This window comes from Bombina bombina, chromosome 4, assembly GCF_027579735.1.
Source record: "Bombina bombina isolate aBomBom1 chromosome 4, aBomBom1.pri, whole genome shotgun sequence".
Lineage (NCBI taxonomy): Eukaryota > Metazoa > Chordata > Amphibia > Anura > Bombinatoridae > Bombina > Bombina bombina.
This window is the reverse complement of record NC_069502.1, coordinates 459,578,066-459,597,881: the sequence shown is the minus strand read 5'-3', so window position 1 is coordinate 459,597,881 and position 19,816 is coordinate 459,578,066. Positions and strand designations below refer to the sequence as shown.

General features: G+C 39.8%; 1 protein-coding gene across 4 annotated transcripts in view; it reads right to left on the bottom strand.

Annotated features, from left to right (window-relative positions):
• Positions 1–19,816, bottom strand: part of DVL3 (dishevelled segment polarity protein 3) — a 569,022-nt gene that overhangs the window by 5,031 nt on the left and 544,175 nt on the right. For all 4 annotated transcript variants that reach the window (XM_053710326.1, XM_053710324.1, XM_053710325.1 and 1 more), the window contains 2 exons: positions 15,827–15,994; positions 15,421–15,633 (listed from right to left, as the gene is read on the bottom strand). In XM_053710326.1, coding sequence (XP_053566301.1) covers positions 15,421–15,633; positions 15,827–15,994 — 381 coding nt within the window. The remainder of the gene's footprint in view (positions 1–15,420; positions 15,634–15,826; positions 15,995–19,816) is intronic.

The window sequence follows — 19,816 nt, the reverse complement described above, 5'->3', positions numbered from 1 at the left end:
GTGACGAGATGCCATAAGATCCAACTCCGGTTGACCCCACTTGAGAATCAAACTGGAAAACACCTCCGGATGAAGCTCCCACTCCCCCGGATGAAACGACTGTCTGCTCATAAAATCCGCTTCCCAATTGTCCACCCCTGGAATGTGGATCGCAGACAGACGACAATTGTGAGCCTCCACCCATTGAATAATCCTGGCTACCTCCTTTATCGCCAAGGAACTCCGAGTTCCTCCCTGATGATTTATGTAAGCCACGGACGTTATATTGTCAGACTGGAATCTGATAAATTGGGTTGAAGCCAACTGAGGCCAGAAAAACATTGAAAATTGTTCTCAACTCTAAAATATTTATAGGAAGAACCGATTCCTCCCGAGTCCACAGACCCTGAGCCTTTTACGAACCCCAGACAGCTTCCCAACCCAGCAGACTGGCATCCTTGGTCACAATCACCCAGGAAGGCCTGAGAAAACAGGTTCCCTGGGAGAGAAGATCCTGAGACAACCACCACGGAAGAGAATCTCTTGCAGCCTGATCTAGAACAATTTTTGGAGACAGACCCGTATAATCTCGGTTCCACTGTCTCAGCATGCATAACTGCAGAGGTCTGAGATGGAACTGAGCAAACGGAATGATGTCAATGACTGAGACCATTAGACCAATAACCTCCATACACTGGGCCACCGTCGGCTGAGGGGATGAATGAAGAGCCAAACAAGAATTGAACATTTTTGACTTCCTTGCTTCTGTCAAAAAGATCTTCATTTCCAGAGAATCTATAATGGTACCCAAAAACACCACTCTTGTAGCCGGAATCAAGGAACTTTTTCCAAAATTCACCTTCCAACCGTGGGAGTGCAGAAAAGACAACAACAACTCCATGTGAGAGTTTGCTAGTTGAAAAGATGGCGCCTGAACCAGAATGTCGTCCAGGTAAGGAGCTACTGCAACCCCCTGCAATCTGAGAACTGCCAGTAATGCACCCAGGACCTTTGAAAACACCCTGGGAGCAGTTGCAATACCAAAAGGAAGAGCCACAAACTGAAAATGCTGGTCTAGAAAAGTAAATCTCAGAAAATTGTGGTGATCCTTCTGAATAGGAATATGTAGATATGCATCCTTCAGATCTACTGTAGTCATGAACTGACCCTCCTGAACCAGAGGAAGAATTGACCCAATAGTCTCCATCTTGAAACCTTGAGAAATTTGTTTACCAATTTGAGATCCAAAATGGGTCTGAAAGTTCCCTCCTTTTTGGGAACGATTAAAAGATTGGAATAAAATCCTAGTCCCTACTCCTGAACTGGAACAGGAACGATCACTCCCATATCAGAAAGATTGTGGACACAACTTAAGAATGCCTCTGTTTTTAACTGATTTACTGATAACCTTGAGAGATGAAACCTGCCCCTGGGAGGAAAAGTCTTGAACTCCAGTCTGTATCCCTGGGATACAATATCTACTACCCAAGGATCTGGAACATCCCTTGCCCAGGCTGGAGCGAACAAAGACAGCGGCACGCTTCTTAGATTGCTTTCCCTTGCTCCAGGACTGATTATTTCTCTAAGAAGACCTGTATTGATCCTGCTTGGAGGAGGAAGAGGAAGACTTACCAGCAAAGTTACAAAAGGAACGAAAATTACTCTGACAACCTTTCTGCTTATTTCTCTTATCCTGAGGAAGAGAATGACCCTTCCCACCAGTAATATCAGAAATAATTTCAACCAAACCAGGCCCAAACAAAGTCTTCCCTTTGCAAGGAATAGATAAAAGCTTAGATTTAGACGATACATCCGCAGACCAGGACTTTAATCATAAAGCCATGCGAGCCAAAACAGCAAAGCCAGAAATTTTAGCTCCCAAATTGACGACCTGTAAAGAGGCGTCCACAATAAAAGAATTGCCAATTCTATCCTGAATCTCCTCCAGAGAAGTCTCCTGAAGAATAGAATCAGACAATGCATCAAATAAATATGCAGCCGCACTGGTAAGCGTAGCAATACATGCAACAGGTTGCCATTGGAGCCCCTGGTGAACATAAATCCTCTTAAGTAAAGCCTCCAACTTCTTATCCATGGGATCCTTAAAAGCACAACTATCCTCAATAGGAATAGCGGTCCTCTTAGCCAAAGTGGAAATAGCTCCCTCAACCTTAGGGACTGTTTGCCAAGGTTCCTTAATAGAATCCGCAATAGGAAACATCTTCCTAATAATAGGAGAAGGGGAAAAAGGAATTCCAGGCTTCTCCCATTCCCGAGAAATAATCTCTGAAACCTTATCCGGAACAGGAAAAACTTCCGCCACAGAGGGAACATCAAAAAACTTATTAAGCTTACTAGCCTTCTTGGGAGTAACTATGACCGTAGAATCAGAGTCATCCAAAGTAGACAAAACCTCTCTGAGTAACAGGGAGGTGCTCCAACTTAAATCTGAAAGAAACCACCTCAGAATCAAAGGAGACACACTATCAGAGTATGAAATTTCGCCCTCAGACGCTACTGAAATATCTTCTTCCTCAGTCCTATGAGAAGGAACATTAGATAAAACTGCAACAGAGTCAGAAGTCCTTCTGCGTTTACCCTGTAACATAGGAAAAGCAGACAATGCCTCAGATATAGCAGTGGATATGTGAGTAGACAAATTCTCTAAAGAAAAACTAGTCTGAGACGAAATGCAGGGCACTGCATGTGAGGAGGAGTGAGATTGGGAGGAATGGGGAGAAAGCTGAACAGGAGGCTCCTGAACAACAGTCTCCTTAGAAAATGAACAGGAGGCTCCTGAACAACAGTCTCCTTAGAAAATGAGGGCTCTGTATCAAAGAGTCTATAGCTGTACTGCATAGTCCTCTCTATACAAGAGGAACAGAAAGGCTTTACATTAGCATCTAAACATAGGTTACAAGTCACAGCATGCAAGTCTTCCTGGTCCATATTACACACACCACAGATAAAAAGAAAAAACAATGAAATGTGGAAAACAATATAACTTTACTGTCACTTTAAATAAAAAAGAAAATAAACCCTTACAAGCACCTCTGCAACTTAACAGCCCAACAAGGTGCTAAATAAACCCCTACCAGCCAGAAAATACGAGTAGCGCAATCACTGTGCCGGACTCCAGACAAAAAACAACAGCACCGGAAAAAACTGCTGCTGCACTAAGACAAACCCCCAGAGCGGAAGAGCGCGAAAACTACGCGCCATACCAAACTCCGCCCATCGTGGGTGTCACACAACCTCCCGGCCGGCATCACTATGCATCATATAGAAAAATGTCGCCGGGAGAACCTAACATCCACTAAACTGTGCAACACGCAGCAGACACAAAAACCGGCAGCTCATGCAACCGGGAGCTTCAATTTGTCCCCCAGAATATTGCTGCCCTTAGTAACTGAAATAATAAAAACTAACCAAATATGCTGCCAAAATGAAGTTCCTAAGGGACTGTAAAGCCTCTCAGAGCCCTCACACAGTTTAAACACAGTGCCTCACATCCATAAAAAACTGCCGAAAGTACAGCTGCACACAATCAAGATTAACCCCATAGGTACTATAAAATAGGAAAGGGACCTAGGAGCGCCAAAAGTAGGCGGAGGAACTAGAAGTGGGCTAATAAATATCTAAATCAAAATCGGGCCCTCAAATAGCAAGTGGTCCAATATCTTTCAAATTGAGCGAAAAAATGGATACAAACCATTAACAATATAAGGTACAATTTAATCAATCAAGGTACAATTTAAACAATTAAAACATAGATAAAATCATGGATCCATGGTACAGTAACATCAATGACATGTAAAATTAGCATATGATAAAAACAATACGTAAAAAACAATACGTAAAAACAATCTGATTAAATGATGCTGGTATGAGCAAGAAAAATGGGCAAGAAAGGATGTCAGTGGGAACCGTGTTCCCTATGTAAGGTGCGGATGTGCCTCTAAAGAATTATTCCAAAAAATATGAAAAAATGTGTGCGTAGGGGGGTACCCCCTCAAAAAATGAACAGTACCAAAAATTGTGTCTGTGATAATCCAAAACACAGAAAAAACAAAATATCAAATATCAAAAGTCAAAAGTGTGAAAAAAATTGTGTAGAAGGCTGTATATAAATGTGTCCGTGTAAAAAGATCGTTGAAAAAAACGGTGATAAACAATGTCAGTAAAGTAAAGATCCAAATAGTATGTGTGTTGTTAGGCAAAATTTCCTTCAGTTTCCTCAAAGGAAGGTTCCAAACAATATGATGATAGTGGGTGAGGGAGTGTCCGGTAAAACCTGGTTGTAGTCCCTATATCCAATCTGTAAAAGAAACATACAATAGTGCAATAAAGCTAATGGATATGTGTATATAATAGGAAAAAAGCTCACCAAATTGCCAACGCGTTTCGGCCCAAAACTGGGCCTTTTTCAAGACTATAGTCTTGAAAAAGGCCCAGTTTTGGGCCGAAACGCGTTGGCAATTTTGGTGAGCTTTTTTCCTATTATATACACATATCCATTAGCTTTATTGCACTATTGTATGTTTCTTTTACAGATTGGATATAGGGACTACAACCAGGTTTTACCGGACACTCCCTCACCCACTATCATCATATTGTTTGGAACCTTCCTTTGAGGAAACTGAAGGAAATTTTGCCTAACAACACACATACTATTTGGATCTTTACTTTACTGACATTGTTTATCACCGTTTTTTTCCACGATCTTTTTACACGGACACATTTATATACAGCCTTCTACACAATTTTTTTCACACTTTTGACTTTTGATATTTGATATTTTGTTTTTTCTGTGTTTTGGATTATCACAGACACAATTTTTGGTACTGTTCATTTTTTGAGGGGGTACCCCCCTACGCACACATTTTTTCATATTTTTTGGAATAATTCTTTAGAGGCACATCCGCACCTTACATAGGGAACACGGTTCCCACTGACATCCTTTCTTGCCCATTTTTCTTGCTCATACCAGCATCATTTAATCAGATTGTTTTTACGTATTGTTTTTTACGTATTGTTTTTATCATATGCTAATTTTACATGTCATTGATGTTACTGTACCATGGATCCATGATTTTATCTATGTTTTAATTGTTTAAATTGTACCTTGATTGATTAAATTGTACCTTATATTGTTAATGGTTTGTATCCATTTTTTCGCTCAATTTGAAAGATATTGGACCACTTGCTATTTGAGGGCCCGATTTTGATTTAGATATTTATTAGCCCACTTCTAGTTCCTCCGCCTACTTTTGGCGCTCCTAGGTCCCTTTCCTATTTTATAGTACCTATTTAAGGGTAGCTAGGTACCCTTCCAGTACCTAGGAGCTAGTAGGAATTTTGTGTTAGCGCTGTGAGATACCTTAGCATTCATTAACCCCATAGGTGCCAAAGAGAATTTCTGTTTTCCCAACAGAAAAACAAAACAAAAAACAAGATAGCACTTACCTCCAGACTGCCAGGCAGCAAGGCAGTTCAGCAGGCTTGCAAGGATTCTTTCTTAACAAGGACCTGAGAATAAAAGAAAAAGGCCAAGTAAACCTACATAGTCTTTATCCAAGAAAGGGCAGCATCACATCTTGGGAGGCGCAGAAGGGATTATACCCCCCAAGTTCCCAAAAACTTAAAAGCCAGCACTGCTCTACTGAAGAGACTGACATGGAATACAGCTACACCCCCGAGAAAAACAAAACAAACTTGTTCTGCTATAAAAAATAAAAAATTATTGATTGAAGAATCAGACACCTAACATTACCACCTCCTTGCACTACAAGCAAAGAGAATGACAGGGAGCTGTGGGTAAGGGGAGTGGTATTCCCAATAGTAATTATGATGACCGTGTCATTAAAAAGAAATACATTTTTTGGGGTTTCATGTCTCATTAATTGAACAGCCTTTCAATAGAGTTTATAAGAAAATATTTAAATAAATCAGATTATATAAGTAATGTTTTTCCAATACTTTTCATGAAAAGACCGTATTATCTTAGGACATAAAAAAAAAAAATGTATGCTTACCTGATCAATGTATTTCTTTCTTGACACGAGTCCTCGGATCATCATTAATTACTGTTGGGAATATCACTCCTGACCAGCAGGAGGTGGCAAAGCGCACCACAGCAAAGCTGTTAAATATCACCTCCCTTCCCTCCCACCCCAGTCATTCGACCGAAGTAAAGGAGAGAAAGGAAGCAACAAGGTGCAGAGGTGTCTGAAGTTTATAACATATCAACAACCTGTCTTAAAAACAGGGCGGGCCGTGGACTCATCGTGTCAAGAAATAAATACATTTATCAGGTAAGCATAAATTATGTTTTCTTTCTAATGACACGATGAGTCCACGGATCATCATTAATTACTGTTGGGAATCAATACCCAAGCTAGAGTACACAGATGATAAGGGAGGGTCAAGACAGGAAACCTAAACTGAAGGCACCATTGCTTGAAGAACCTTTCTGCCAAAAGCGACCTCAGCTGAGGCCAAAATGTGCAAATTTATAGAATTTTAAAGAAGAGTGAAGAGAGAACCAAGATGCAGCCTTGCAAACCTGTTCCATAGAAGCTTCACTTCTGAATGGCCATGAGAAATCAACAGCCCTCGTGGAATGAGCCGTAACTCTCTCTGGAGGTTGCTGTCAGCAATTTCATAGGCAAAACATATGATACTCTTCAGCCATAAAGATAGAAAAACATAATTTATGTAAGAACTTACCTGATAAATTCATTTCTTTCATATTAGCAAGAGTCCATGAGCTAGTGACGTATGGGATATACATTCCTACCAGGAGGGGCAAAGTTTCCCAAACCTTAAAATGCCTATAAATACACCCCTCACCACACCCACAATTCAGTTTAACGAATAGCCAAGAAGTGGGGTGATAAGAAAAGAGCGAAAGCATCAAAAAAATAAGGAATTGGAATAATTGTGCTTTATACAAAAAAATCATAACCACCACAAAAAAGGGTGGGCCTCATGGACTCTTGCTAATATGAAAGAAATGAATTTATCAGGTAAGTTCTTACATAAATTATGTTTTCTTTCATGTAATTAGCAAGAGTCCATGAGCTAGTGACGTATGGGATATAAATACCCAAGATGTGGAACTTCCACGCAAGAGTCACTAGAGAGGGAGGGATAAAATAAAGACAGTCAATTCTGCTGAAAAATTAATCCACTACCCAAATCAAAAGTTTCAATTTTAATAATGAAAAAAACTGAAATTATAAGCAGAAGAATCAAACTGAAACAGCTGCCTGAAGTACTATTCTACCAAAAACTGCTTCTAAAGAAGAGAAAACATCAAAATGGTAGAATAAAGTAAAAGTATGCAAAGAAGACCAAGTCATTGCTTTGCAAATTTGATCAACAGAAGCTTCATTCTTAAAAAGCCCAGGAAGTAGAAACTGACCTAGTAGAATGAGCCGTAATCCTCTGAGACGGGGAATAATCCGACTCCAAATAAGCATGATGAATCAAAAGCTTAACCAAGATGCCAAAAAAATGGCATTTCAAAACTCTTACCACATCCTAAAGAATGTAAGAATCTTACCAAATAATTCTTAGGATTAGTACACAAGGAAAAGACAATAATTCCTCCACTAATGTTGTTAGAATTCACAACTTAGGTGAAAATTGAAATGAGGACAGCAAAAAAACACCTTATCCTGATGAAAAATCAGAACAAGGAGATTCACAAGAAAGAACAGATAATTCAAAAACTGTTCTAGCTGAAGAGATGTCCAAAAAGAACAATACTTTCCATGAAAGTAATGAATGTCCAGAGCAAGCATATGCTCAAAATAGAAGAGCCTGAAAAACCTTCAGAACCCAATTAAGACTCCAAGGAGGAGAAATTGGCTTAATGACAGGTTTGATACGAATCAAAACCTGAAAAAAATGACGAATATCAGGAAGTAACACTGCCTTATCCTGATGAAAAATCAGAAAAGGATATTCACAAAAAAGAGCAGATATTAGGATTCGAAGATTTAAAATGCGAAATCCTAGAAACCCTGCACCATAATTCAGCATAAAAGACTGGAAAGGTTCTTTCTATTGAAAATGAGCAAAGGGAATTAAATCCAATGCTGTGGCCATAAGACCTAAAACTTCTATGCATATATAGCAACTGAAGGAAATAATAGAGACTAAAGGTACCAACAAACGGAACACAATAAAATTGTCCCTTGTCTGATAGAGACAAAGACAGTGACACAAACTATCTGGAAACCTAAAAAAGGTGACCCTTGTGTAAGGAATCAAGAGCGTTTGAAAAAAAGATCCTCTAACTATGTCCTGAAGAGTAAAGTGAATCATATGAGATTCCGCATCCTCAGAAAATAATCTGAATGAAAACAGAAAAAATGAAAATATGCATTTATTGTATCTAATGAAAACAAATAATGCTATCACTGACCAAAAAAAGGCAGAATAGTTTGAATAAAACTCCAAAACCCAGTTCCTAAAAATGGAACTGGAAGAAATACCCCAGAAGATTCCAGGTCTGAGCAGCGCTTGAACCCCATGGGTGCCCAGCCATGCTTCAACAGTACCCAAAATATATAGGACCGAAACACACTTAAAGAAAGTGTTAGCCTTACTGGAATAAAATCAAAGAAATTTGGACCGAATAGAACCAAATAAATTTCAAAGAAGCCTTAACCTGCCCCTTGCCAGCCAAGCTGGAATACGGCACGTACATCGCAATTTTAGGGAGCTGATTTCGAACTGAAAAATTTCCAATTAAAAACATGTTACTTGGGAAAGAATTCAGGAATTCGTTCCTTAATAAGAACAATCAAACTAGTATAAGCTTAAAGTTTTAGTCTTAGAACTCAATCTTAAAGTAAACAGAACAAAATGAAGCAATTGCAACATCCAAATAAATCACAGGACCAAGAAAAGTACCTGAAACTAAATAATTTTCCATAAATAAGATCTAAAGGAAAATAAATACTATTTTGCTATAGAAACAATAGCATAATTAGTAGGAGTAGAGATAGCCCCAATAAATTGGAGAACCATCCAAATTGAATTTAACTGCTGGCAAAGAATATAGTTTAAAACCTTTGAAGAAGGAATAAAAGAAAATTCTCAGCCTATTCCATTCCCTAGTATGAGGAATTGGAAAGAAAACCTCTGAAAACACAGAAGAAAAATAAGCAGAAATAGTGTTAGCTAGTCTTGAAAAAGAACTAGTTACCTTAATATCCAAAATAATCAACACCTTTTCAACAAAGAACAAATGTACTTTAATAAAAAAATAATAAAAAAGTAGATTTGTTAGTGTCAATATCTGATGAAGAAAATTCTGAATGAGAAAAAAACATCATCAGAGAAGGATAAATCAGTATGTTGTTGGTCATTTGAAACTTCAATAATTAAAAAAGAAGTGAAAAAGACCTAAAAATTTTTATTAGAAGGCACAATGTCAGACAAAGCCTTTAAAATAGAATCAGAAAAATATTTCTTATACATAAGATGTAAAAAGAATGGCAATATATAAAGCATAAATACTAATGGATTCTGCATGTAAAAGTTTATCATAATAACTTATTACAAACCATAGCTAAAGATAAACATTCATAACATTTAAAATAAATGAACTTAGCTTTGGTAGGACTGAACTCAGTCAAGCATTTTTCCAGAAGTAGCTTTTGATCCAGAGTCAATCTGAGACATCTTGCAATATGTAATAGAAAAAACAACATATAAAGCAAAATTTATCAAATTCCTTAAATGACAGTTTCAGGAATGGGAAAAATGCCAATGAACAAGCTTCTAGCAACCAGAAGCAAATAAACAATGAGACTTAAATAATGTGGAGACAATAATGATGCCCATATTTTTTAGCGCCAAAAGAGACGCCCACACTATTTGGCGCCTAAATGCTTTGGCGCCAAAAATGACGCCACATCCGGTAACGCCGACATCTTTGGTGCAAAAAAACGTCAAAAAAATGACGCACATACAAACAACTTCCGGTGACAAGTATGACGCCGGAAATGACTAAAAAAATGTTTGCGCCAAAAAAGTCAGCGCCAAGAATGACGCAATGAAATGAAGCATTTTCAGCCCCCGCGAGCCTAACAGCCCACAGGAAAAAAAGTCAAATTTTAAAGGTAAGAAAAAATTAATATTCAAATGCATTATCCCAAATAATGAAACTGACTGTCTGAAATAAGGAATATTGAACATCCTGAATCAAGGCAAATAAATGTTTAAACACATATATTTAGAACTTTATATAAAAGTGCCCAACCATAGCTTAGAGTGTCACAGAAAATAAGACTTACTTACCCCAGGACACTCATCTACATATAGTAGAAAGCCAAACCAGTACTGAAACGAGAATCAGTAGAGGTAATGGTAAATATAAGAGTATATCGTCGATCTGAAAAGGGAGGTAAGAGATGAATCTTTACGACCGATAACAGAGAACCTATGAAATAGACCCCGTAGAAGGAGATCATTGAATTCAAATAGGCAATACTCTCTTCACATCCCTCTGACATTCACTGCACGCTGAGAGGAAAACTGGGCTCCAGCCTGCTGCGGAGCGCATATCAACGAAGAATCTAGCACAAACTTACTTCACCACCTCCACGGGAGGCAAAGTTTGTAAAACTGAATTGTGGGTGTGGTGAGGGGTGTATTTATAGGCATTTTAAGGTTTGGGAAACTTTGCCCCTCCTGGTAGGAATGTATATCCCATACGTCACTAGCTCATGGACTCTTGCTAATTACATGAAAGAAAGCAGCCGTAGCTTTCTGTCCCTTACGTCTTTCGGAGAAAACCACAAATAAGGAAGAAGACTTACAAAATTCTTTAGTCGCCTATAAGTAAAATTTGAAAGCACAAACCACTTCTGAATAGTGCAAAAACCGTTCCTTCTAAGAAGGATTAGGGCACAAGAAAGGAACACCAGTCTCCTGATTAATGTTCCACTAATGTACGACTGGGACATCTGCCAGACGTATATGTAACAGAAACTTGCCGATAAACCCTTCTCCAAACCTTCTTGGAGAAAGGACAGAATTCTAGGAATCCTAACTCTACTCCAAGAGTAGCCTTTGGATACACACCAATAGATATTTACGCCATATCTTATAGTAAATCTTTCTAGTTACAGGTTTACTAACCTGAATCATAATCTCAATGACCGATTCTGAAAATCCACACTTGGATAAAACTAAGCGTTCAATCTCCAAGCAGTTAGCTTCAGAGAAATTAGATTTGGATGAAGGAAGGACCCTTGAAGTAGAATGTCCTTCCTCAACGGAAGTCTCCAAGATGGAAGAGATGACATGTCCACCAGGTCTGCATACCAAATCCTGCGGGGCCACGCCGGTGCATCCAGGATCACCAACGCCCTCTCATGCTTGATTTGAGCAATGACTCGAGGAAGAAGAGCAAAAAGGAGGAAAAAAGGTATGCGAGACTGAAACTCCAAGGTACCGCCAAAGCGTCTATCAGTATAGCCTGAGGGTCCCTTGACCTTGACCCGTACCTCGGAAGCTTGGCATTCTGCCGAGATGCCAAGAGGTCCAATTCCGCCTGACCCCATCTGAGAATCAAGCTGGAAATCCATTCCTGGAATGTGTATCGCCGACAGACAGCAATTATGGGTCTCCGCCCACTGAATGATCTTGGCGATGCTGATTAATGTAAACCACTGATGATATATTGTCCTACTGGAACTTCCATGTTCCCTGAGTCTTTAGGGAGCCCCACTGCTCCCCATCCCAGAAGGCTGGCATCTGTTGTCACAATTACCCAAGAGGGTCTGCGAAAGAAGGTTCCCTGGGAGAGATGATCCCAAGACAACCACCAAAGTAGAGAAGCCCTCTTCTCCAGCTCCAGCTGTAAATACGGAGACAGATCCGCATAATCTCCGTTCCACTGCCTGAGCATGCTTAACTGCCGACGTCTGAGGTGGAAACGAGCGAACGGGATGATGTCCATCGCCGGTACCATCAACCCAATTTCTTCCATGCACTGAGCCACTGACGGTCAAGGGGAGGACTGAAGTGTTAGGCAAAATTCAAATCCTTGATTTCCTGACTTCTATCAGAAATTTTTTTTAATTGATAAGGAGAAAATTCTGGGAGCTGTGGCAAGGCCGAAATGAAGAGCCATGATTGGAAGAGTTTGTCTAGAAAGGCAAACCTTAGAAATTTGTGATGGTCCTTGTGGATGGGAACATGCAAGTAAGCATCCTTTAAATTAACTGTGGTCATATTAACTGACCCTCTTGGACCCAAGAAAGAATGGAACGAATAGTTTCCATCTTGAAGGATAACACTCTGAGAAACTTGAATAGACTCATGAGATCTAAATTGGTCTTAAGGTTCCCTCCTTCTTGGGAACCACAAACAGATTGGAATAGAATCCCAGACCTTGTTCCTGCATTGGAACAGGTACTATCACTCCCAGGTTGGAGAAGTTCCGCACACAGTGTATGAACACCTCTCCTTTTGTCTGGTCTGCAGATAAACTTGAAAGCAGAAACTGCCCCTGGGAGGAAAAGTCTTGAACTCCAGTCTGTATCCCTGGGACACAACGTCCACCACCCAGGGATCTTGAACATCTCGAACCCAAGCCTGATCGAAGAAGGAAGCCTGCCCCCCACAAGATCCGGTCCCGGATCGGAGGCATGCCCTTCATGCTGTCTTTTATTCAACAGCAGGCTTCTTGGATTGCTTTCCCCTATTCCAAGACTGATTGGGTCTCCAGGAATGCTTGGACTGCTCACGCTTGGAAGAGGGAGTGGAAAGATTTTCCTAGAAATTTCGAAAGGAACTAAAATTACTCTGACGTACTTTTTGTTTATTTTTCTTATCCTGATGGAGGGAATGTCCCTTACCTCCCATAATATCAGAAATTATCTCCGTCAAACCAGGTCCAAACAAGGTCTTTCCCTTGTAAGGAATAGCCAAAAGTTTAGACTTAGGTGAGACATCCGCAGACCAAGATTTTAACCATAACGCTTTGCGGGCCAATATGGCAAGGCCTTAAATCTTAGCTCCCAGCTTAATAACCTGAAAGGGAAGCTTCTGTAATAAAGGAGTTGGATAACTTAAAGGCCTTTATCCTATCCTGTATTTCTTCGAGGGGAGTGTCTGTCCGAATAGAATCAGACAACGCATCAAACCAGTATGCTGCCGCACTAGTGACGTTAGCACCACAGGTTGCCATTGTAAACCCAGGTGTACATACATTCTTTTTGAGCAACCCCTCTAACTTCTTATCCATAGGATCTTTAAAGGAACAACTATCCTCTATGGGCATAGTAGTTCTCAAATTGCCCCTTCCACCTAGGATACCGTCTGCCAAGACTCCAAGAGTCCGCTATAGGAAACATCCTTTTAAAAATAGGAGATGGAGAAAAAGGGATACCCGGTTTCTCCCATTCCTTAGCAATAATCTCTGTAGCCCTTACTGGTAAAGGAAATACTTCCACCATGGAGGGCACGTCAAAATACTTGTTTTGTTTATTGGGCTTTTTAGGATTGACTACGCCGTTAGTGTCGGAGTCATCCAGGGTAGCTAAAACCTTGTTAATTAACAAACGGAGGTGTTCAAGCTTAAACCTGAAGGAAACAACTTCAATATCAGATAAAGGTATTACACTGTCTGGGTCTGAGATTTCCCCCTCGGATACTACCGAAGTATCTTCCTCTTCAGGCTTCTGGAAAGAAACATTCGGAAACTACTGTATCAGTAACCTTTATTTGAATACATTTCCTCTTACGCTTTCCCTGCAGCATGGGAAAAGCAGACAATGAGACATTAGAGAAGTGATGTCTTGCAAGGTAACTCCAGGTGGAGTTTGAGAGGAAGCGCAGGGCACTGCTTGTGTGGGCGATATAATTTGTGATAGTTGAGGAGAAAGTTGCGGCATATATTGAACATTGTCATTAGACTCCTAAACAACATACGCCTTACAAGAAGTTGGCTCAGAAAAAGTCTATCCCTATAATTTAAAATTCTCTCAACACATTAGGAATAAAGGGATTGGTGGTTCCACATTGTCATCAAAACATAAAAAACAAAAGACACTTTGCAGGGCATCTTGGTCCATTCTGACTCACAATGGAAGAATTAATAAAATAAAAGTCTTACATTTTTTAATAAAAATGAAAACAGAAAAAACGTTACTGTCTCTTTAAATTTTAAAACGCAACTTTTTATTTGTATGTGCAGAAAAAGGCTAAATTGGTACACAAATACTGTAAAACCCCTCTACACCTCAGCTAACTTTGCTGAGGTGCCTACCTTCCCTTCTGACACCAGTTACATTCCCCTCAGTAAAAGGTACCAAACTCAGCTGTAGCGCTGTCTGGTCCTAACGCATGTGTAAACACTGAGGACTCTGTTTATAACTTCAAGCTGTCTTTTCCTTCCGATAACAGGAAGTGTTGAGGAAGTGGTGCGCAACCCAAATTGGTGACACACATAGCTCTGCCCATGGTGGGCGTTTCAAAAGGCAATCTCCCGGTCACCATTTTATTGTTAAAGTTAAGCCACCGGGAGTTAGATTAACATTCTGCCAAGCCTGGAGGCAAACTGGGTCTTCAGCTTGCTAGACCGCCGCTTAGCCAGTGTGCTATATGTGAACAGTGAAAAACCACCTCATACTGACTTATCTACTCAGCCCCAGTGATATAAGCCCCCGGGAGCAGTGAAAAACCACCTAATCTTGAGTTTCTCTCCTAAGCCCCAGTGCCTGCTTAAAAGGTGCTGTCTATAAATCCCCTCCTTATATATATATATATATATATATATATACGAGGCTCTATGTCCCAGGTAAAGAAAGTGCTCCACTTCCTCTGAGATCCTTTTATTTCCCAGACCCAGAATAAAAAGTCAGCACTTAACTTTTAAATCTGCCAGACAGCAAGGCAGCTCAACAGGTTTGAGAGGTCCTCTCCCTCACATAGCCCTGTGGAGAAAAGATAAAGCCTGAGTAATCTTACTTAGGCTATCAGGATTAGGGGGCATAAATATATGGGAGGCGCAGTGAGAATTATGTCCCACAAGTTCCCATTGCTCTAAAGCCACCACTGCTCTACTGAAGAGACTGATATGGACTACGGCTACACCCCAGAACAAAGCAGCACAAACTTGTACTACTTAAAAAATAATAAAATCTTGATTGAAGAATCTATTACTAACACCTAACTTTACCACTTCCTTGCTCTAGCGTAGGCAAAGAGAATGACTGGGGTGGGAGGTGATATTTAACAGCTTTGCTGTGGTGTTTTTTGCCACCTCCTGCTGGGCAGGAGTGATATTCCCAACAGTAATTAATGATGATCCGTGGACTCATTGTGTCATTAGAAAGAAATAGCAGCATACCCATTTTGCTTTTTTATGCTGTACTGAAACAGCTCCTGCAAGATTGTATATAAAAAACTTACCTTCACTGTGCTGGCTTCCGGCACTGCCCCCTCCATAGTTGTAACCAGCATCTGGGAATCCTGGGTGAGGGCTGTATGGATGAGGCAGTGGGTACTGGTACTGAAATGCCATGGGCCATGGGGCAGCTCCAGGATGTGGGAGAGGAGCCAGAGTGTCCTGATCAGAGGTTCCACTGGATCCATCATGGTCATTCAGTGATAAGTTTGCCATGTCTGGAAAGAACAACGCATTAGCAAGCCTTGTCATCTAAGGCAAAGAGATATAAATCATTTTGGTAGCAGATTTGAATACAAGGTTCTGCGCAGGAGGGACAATAAGGGTTATATTATAAAAATTTACTGATAAAAATAAAATTTAATAAAATAGGTAGTGGAATTAGCATAAGTATATGTGACTGGTACATACTACCACATAGGTCTCCAAAAATGTAGTAACACTGCTCAGAGAAGGTAATTTTATTGACTGTGTGGCGGATGAATCCAGCTTTCAGAAGGTTGCTGGCATATTTCCTAGCCTCTCGTCGGTCTGTAAACCCATCAACGTGGTGATACAGCCAATCAACAACATCAGAGCCTGAGGACAAAACCAATTGTTATGAGCATTATTCTATCAAAGTTAATAAAGTAAGCATATTTCACAAACAGGGAAATTCTTTACATAGAGATTATTCCAGAAATATTTTCAGATGTATGAAAGAACCATCTATCACAAAATGTGGCAATGTTTAAAGAGACAGTCTTTTAGTCAAAACTAAATTTCCATGATTCAGATAGGGCATGTAATTTTAAACACCTTTCCAATTTACTTTTATTATCAAATTTTCTTTGTTCTCTTGGTATTCTTTGTGGAAAGCTAAACCTAGGTAGGCTCATATGATAATTTCTAATTGGACCGCCTTATTTCATATTAACATAGTAGATGAGGTTGAAAAAAGACTGAAGTCCATCGAGTTCAACCAATACAAATCGAATATACTTACAAAAAAGCTCCAGTTAAACTTAAATTAATCCCATTAAAAGGTGATTCATTTAACACAATCAATCATATCCGTGAATTCTGTTTCTAGCCAGAAATGTATACAAACCATTTTTAAATGTATTTAAGGCATTGGCATTCACTACCTCCTTTGGTAATGCGTTCCACAATTTTATTGCTCTTACAGTGAAAAAACATTTCTATTGCATGAGATTAAATCTCCTTTCCTCCAGCCTTAAATTGTGACCTCTTGTCACAAACAATTTCCTTGGAATAAACAGAGCTTCTGCCATCTCTCTATATGGGCCTTGAATATATTTATATAAAGTAATCATGTCACCTCTTAAGCGCCTGTTTTCTAGAGAAAACAGACCCAGTTTGGCTAACCTCCCCTCAAAGCTTAAATTCTCCATTCCCCTTATTAGTTTTGTGGCCCTGAACGTTTTCAAGGTCTGCAATGTCTTTTTTTGAGATCGGTCCCCAGAACTGCACTCCATACTCAAGATGAGGTTTTACCAGGGATTTATATAGTGACAGAATTATGCTTTCCACCCTTGAATCAACGCCTCTTTTAATACATGCTAGTATCTTATTAGCCTTAGAAGCAGCAGTGGAGTTATTTAAGAGTCTGCACTAATTGGCTAAGCTGCATGTCTGTCAAAAGAACCAAGATAAGGGGTCAGTCTGCAGAGGCTTAGAAACAAGGTAATCACAGAGGTAAAAAGAATATTAATATAAAAGTGTTGGTTATGGACTTCCGGTGGGTGGCGTTTTAAGATGGTCGCAAGTCAGAGAGGCTCTGCTTAACCATTGAGTTATCACCCTTATTTCAGGACAAAGCCATCACCATCCTGCTTTCCCTTAACAGATTTTGCTGTTTGGGCTTCATAAAGGATCAAGAATAATACCTCTTGGCCCCCGGAAAGACAAGAAATTACACAGAAGGAGAGAGAAGTGTTGAACAATACGCGCCACGCTAAGCACAGATGGGGACGGAAACAAGATCAGATACCTTTCCCTCTGAAGCAGAACTCAGAAACAAAGACATGCTATCTGCTTTAAAAGAATTATTTTTACCGGCGCTAGATAAACTGGAATCTGCATTACAAGAAGTACTGGCTGACACTCGAGCCGAAAACTCCTTAGGCCCCCCCGCAAAATGGCGCCAACTCCCGACGGAGTCAAGTTGTGTTACTACCTGCAGGATTCCTGAGACCACAGCTTTAACAGCCCACCACTACACAGTAAACATCGGAGGAAAGAAAGCTATTACAGATGCTGCAGATAATCTACCGACTGCCATAGCTGTTGTAAATACATCTATGCTGCACCAGGATCATGTTACTCACCCCTCCGCATTTCAGGTCCGGAGCAGCGCGATCTTCCATGCTGTGCATCACCAATGTAGTGGGACACTGCTTGGAGAGTTGCTGTTGTTGGAGACCCAGCTGCTGCGCGCATTAGACACAGAGCCGTTTTCAGACGCAGATGATGTCAACTTCCAGAGAGAGGACATAGCGCAATATATTTGTGGCATGGGGGATCTTCTGATGTGGGACTTGTTTTTATCATTACCATTGTTCTCAAGGCTGGACGCTAACGAGAATGTACGGAGAGATGGATCTGCACCGCGATGTAGGAGAGGCATTGGCTGAGTCATGATCACACCGTACACAGCAGGCTGACATGTTTTCTTTTATTGCCATTCAAATTTCTTTGTCAGCAGACGCCTTTACCTTATTTTATTTATTCATCCAATGATGCTTTCATGACATAACCTATATGCTCCTTTAAGATCAAGGCAGTCACTTATACTGCAACAGAAATAGTTCAAGTGCAATGTTGTTATTTTATTTATTTTCGTTTGCAGATATATTTATGAATTGCAACCTGTTGTTTTTGGACATATTCTTGCTTGCTTGGTACACTACAACCCTATAAGATTTGACTGATCTTCTCACACTTCCCTTGCATACATAGAACTAAGAGTTCCATCTGAAATATACTTTCTGTACTTTTCAGCACTCTATATACCATCAGGGCATAACTGCTCATTATATCTCTAGTCTAATCTGGGTTGACGGCGCAAACATGCTGTACAGAATGTAACCTGAGCAAGCTAGGGGAGACAGATACTGAACTATATGCAACATAGCCTGCTAGTAATCTATTAGCGTTCAATTATAAGCGCCAAACCCATATTCTGTCCAAAAATATCGGCAACTTTATCAAGTTTTCTTACTACGTACCTGCAGTCTCCTCAGTAGCTTTTATTACAGATCCCCCTACTCTCCTGGACCCCACATAGTTTATTAGTTTATCAGGGAAACCCATTTTATCGTTTGAGAACGACACAAATGCATGTTATATTGCAGTGGATGTATTTTCTTAAGTTGTGTGCTTATGTTGGAATGTTATGTTATTTTATTCTGTCAGCATCTAACCTCCTAAAGTGCAAACACCTCTCTGTTAACATCTCCCGTGTGCAAAAAAAATTGACATATCATATGAATACCATCGCTGACCTATTGTTGCACTAAGGTTAATCTGTCATAACATGAATTATCCTGAGAGACAGGCAGAAAAGTAACTTATAGGATTGCATATATTTGTTGTGTTCCCCCCCCTCCCTTGTCATTCTACCCTTACCTCTCCCCTGCCCCCCCCCCCCAAACTTCCCCTGTTATATGTTTGTTTGTTCATTTGTTAAAAATGTTAAAAACCCCAACATAGTGGTACAAACCCATATCTAACAGGACAATGGCTGCCTTATTGAAAGTCCTTAAAGCTTCATGAATGTTATAGTAAGCTACCGGTGTTTTGTTTTTTTTTTTTCTGCCTTATTTGCTCACCCTGCGAGATGGGCTGAAGATATAACTTGTAACCTTGTACCCTTTGTTGGTTATAAATAAAATTTTAAAAGTGTTGGTTATGCAAAACTGAGGAATGGGTAAAAAAGGGATTATCTATCTTTTTAAACATTACAAATTCTGGAGTAGACTGTCCCTTTAAGACAAATCTTAAAAAAAGAATGGATAACCATGATTAAAGAACATTAAACACTTTAAGATGGTCATATAAAATAAAACGCAATATACTTTTTCATTATTTATTTTTGCCCCTTTTCCAGTAATTCGATTTTGAAATTGTGAGCTTTTCAGTTCCTGTTAGAAATGAAAGTGCAGAACACTGTTATATTCCACACAGCCATTGGCTGCACACTCTAGTAACCTATTTATAACTGGTCACATCAGAGAAGGTAACCTAAGTTACAACATGGCAGCCCCCATTGTTTTATAGGCACTAAAACTTTATACTTATTTTATCAATATTTGAACAGCTAATGAAACTTTAAAAAATACATCTACGTGTTGTTCTCAGACTAATCTTTTATTTGAATGCATCACTCTACCTAGCATT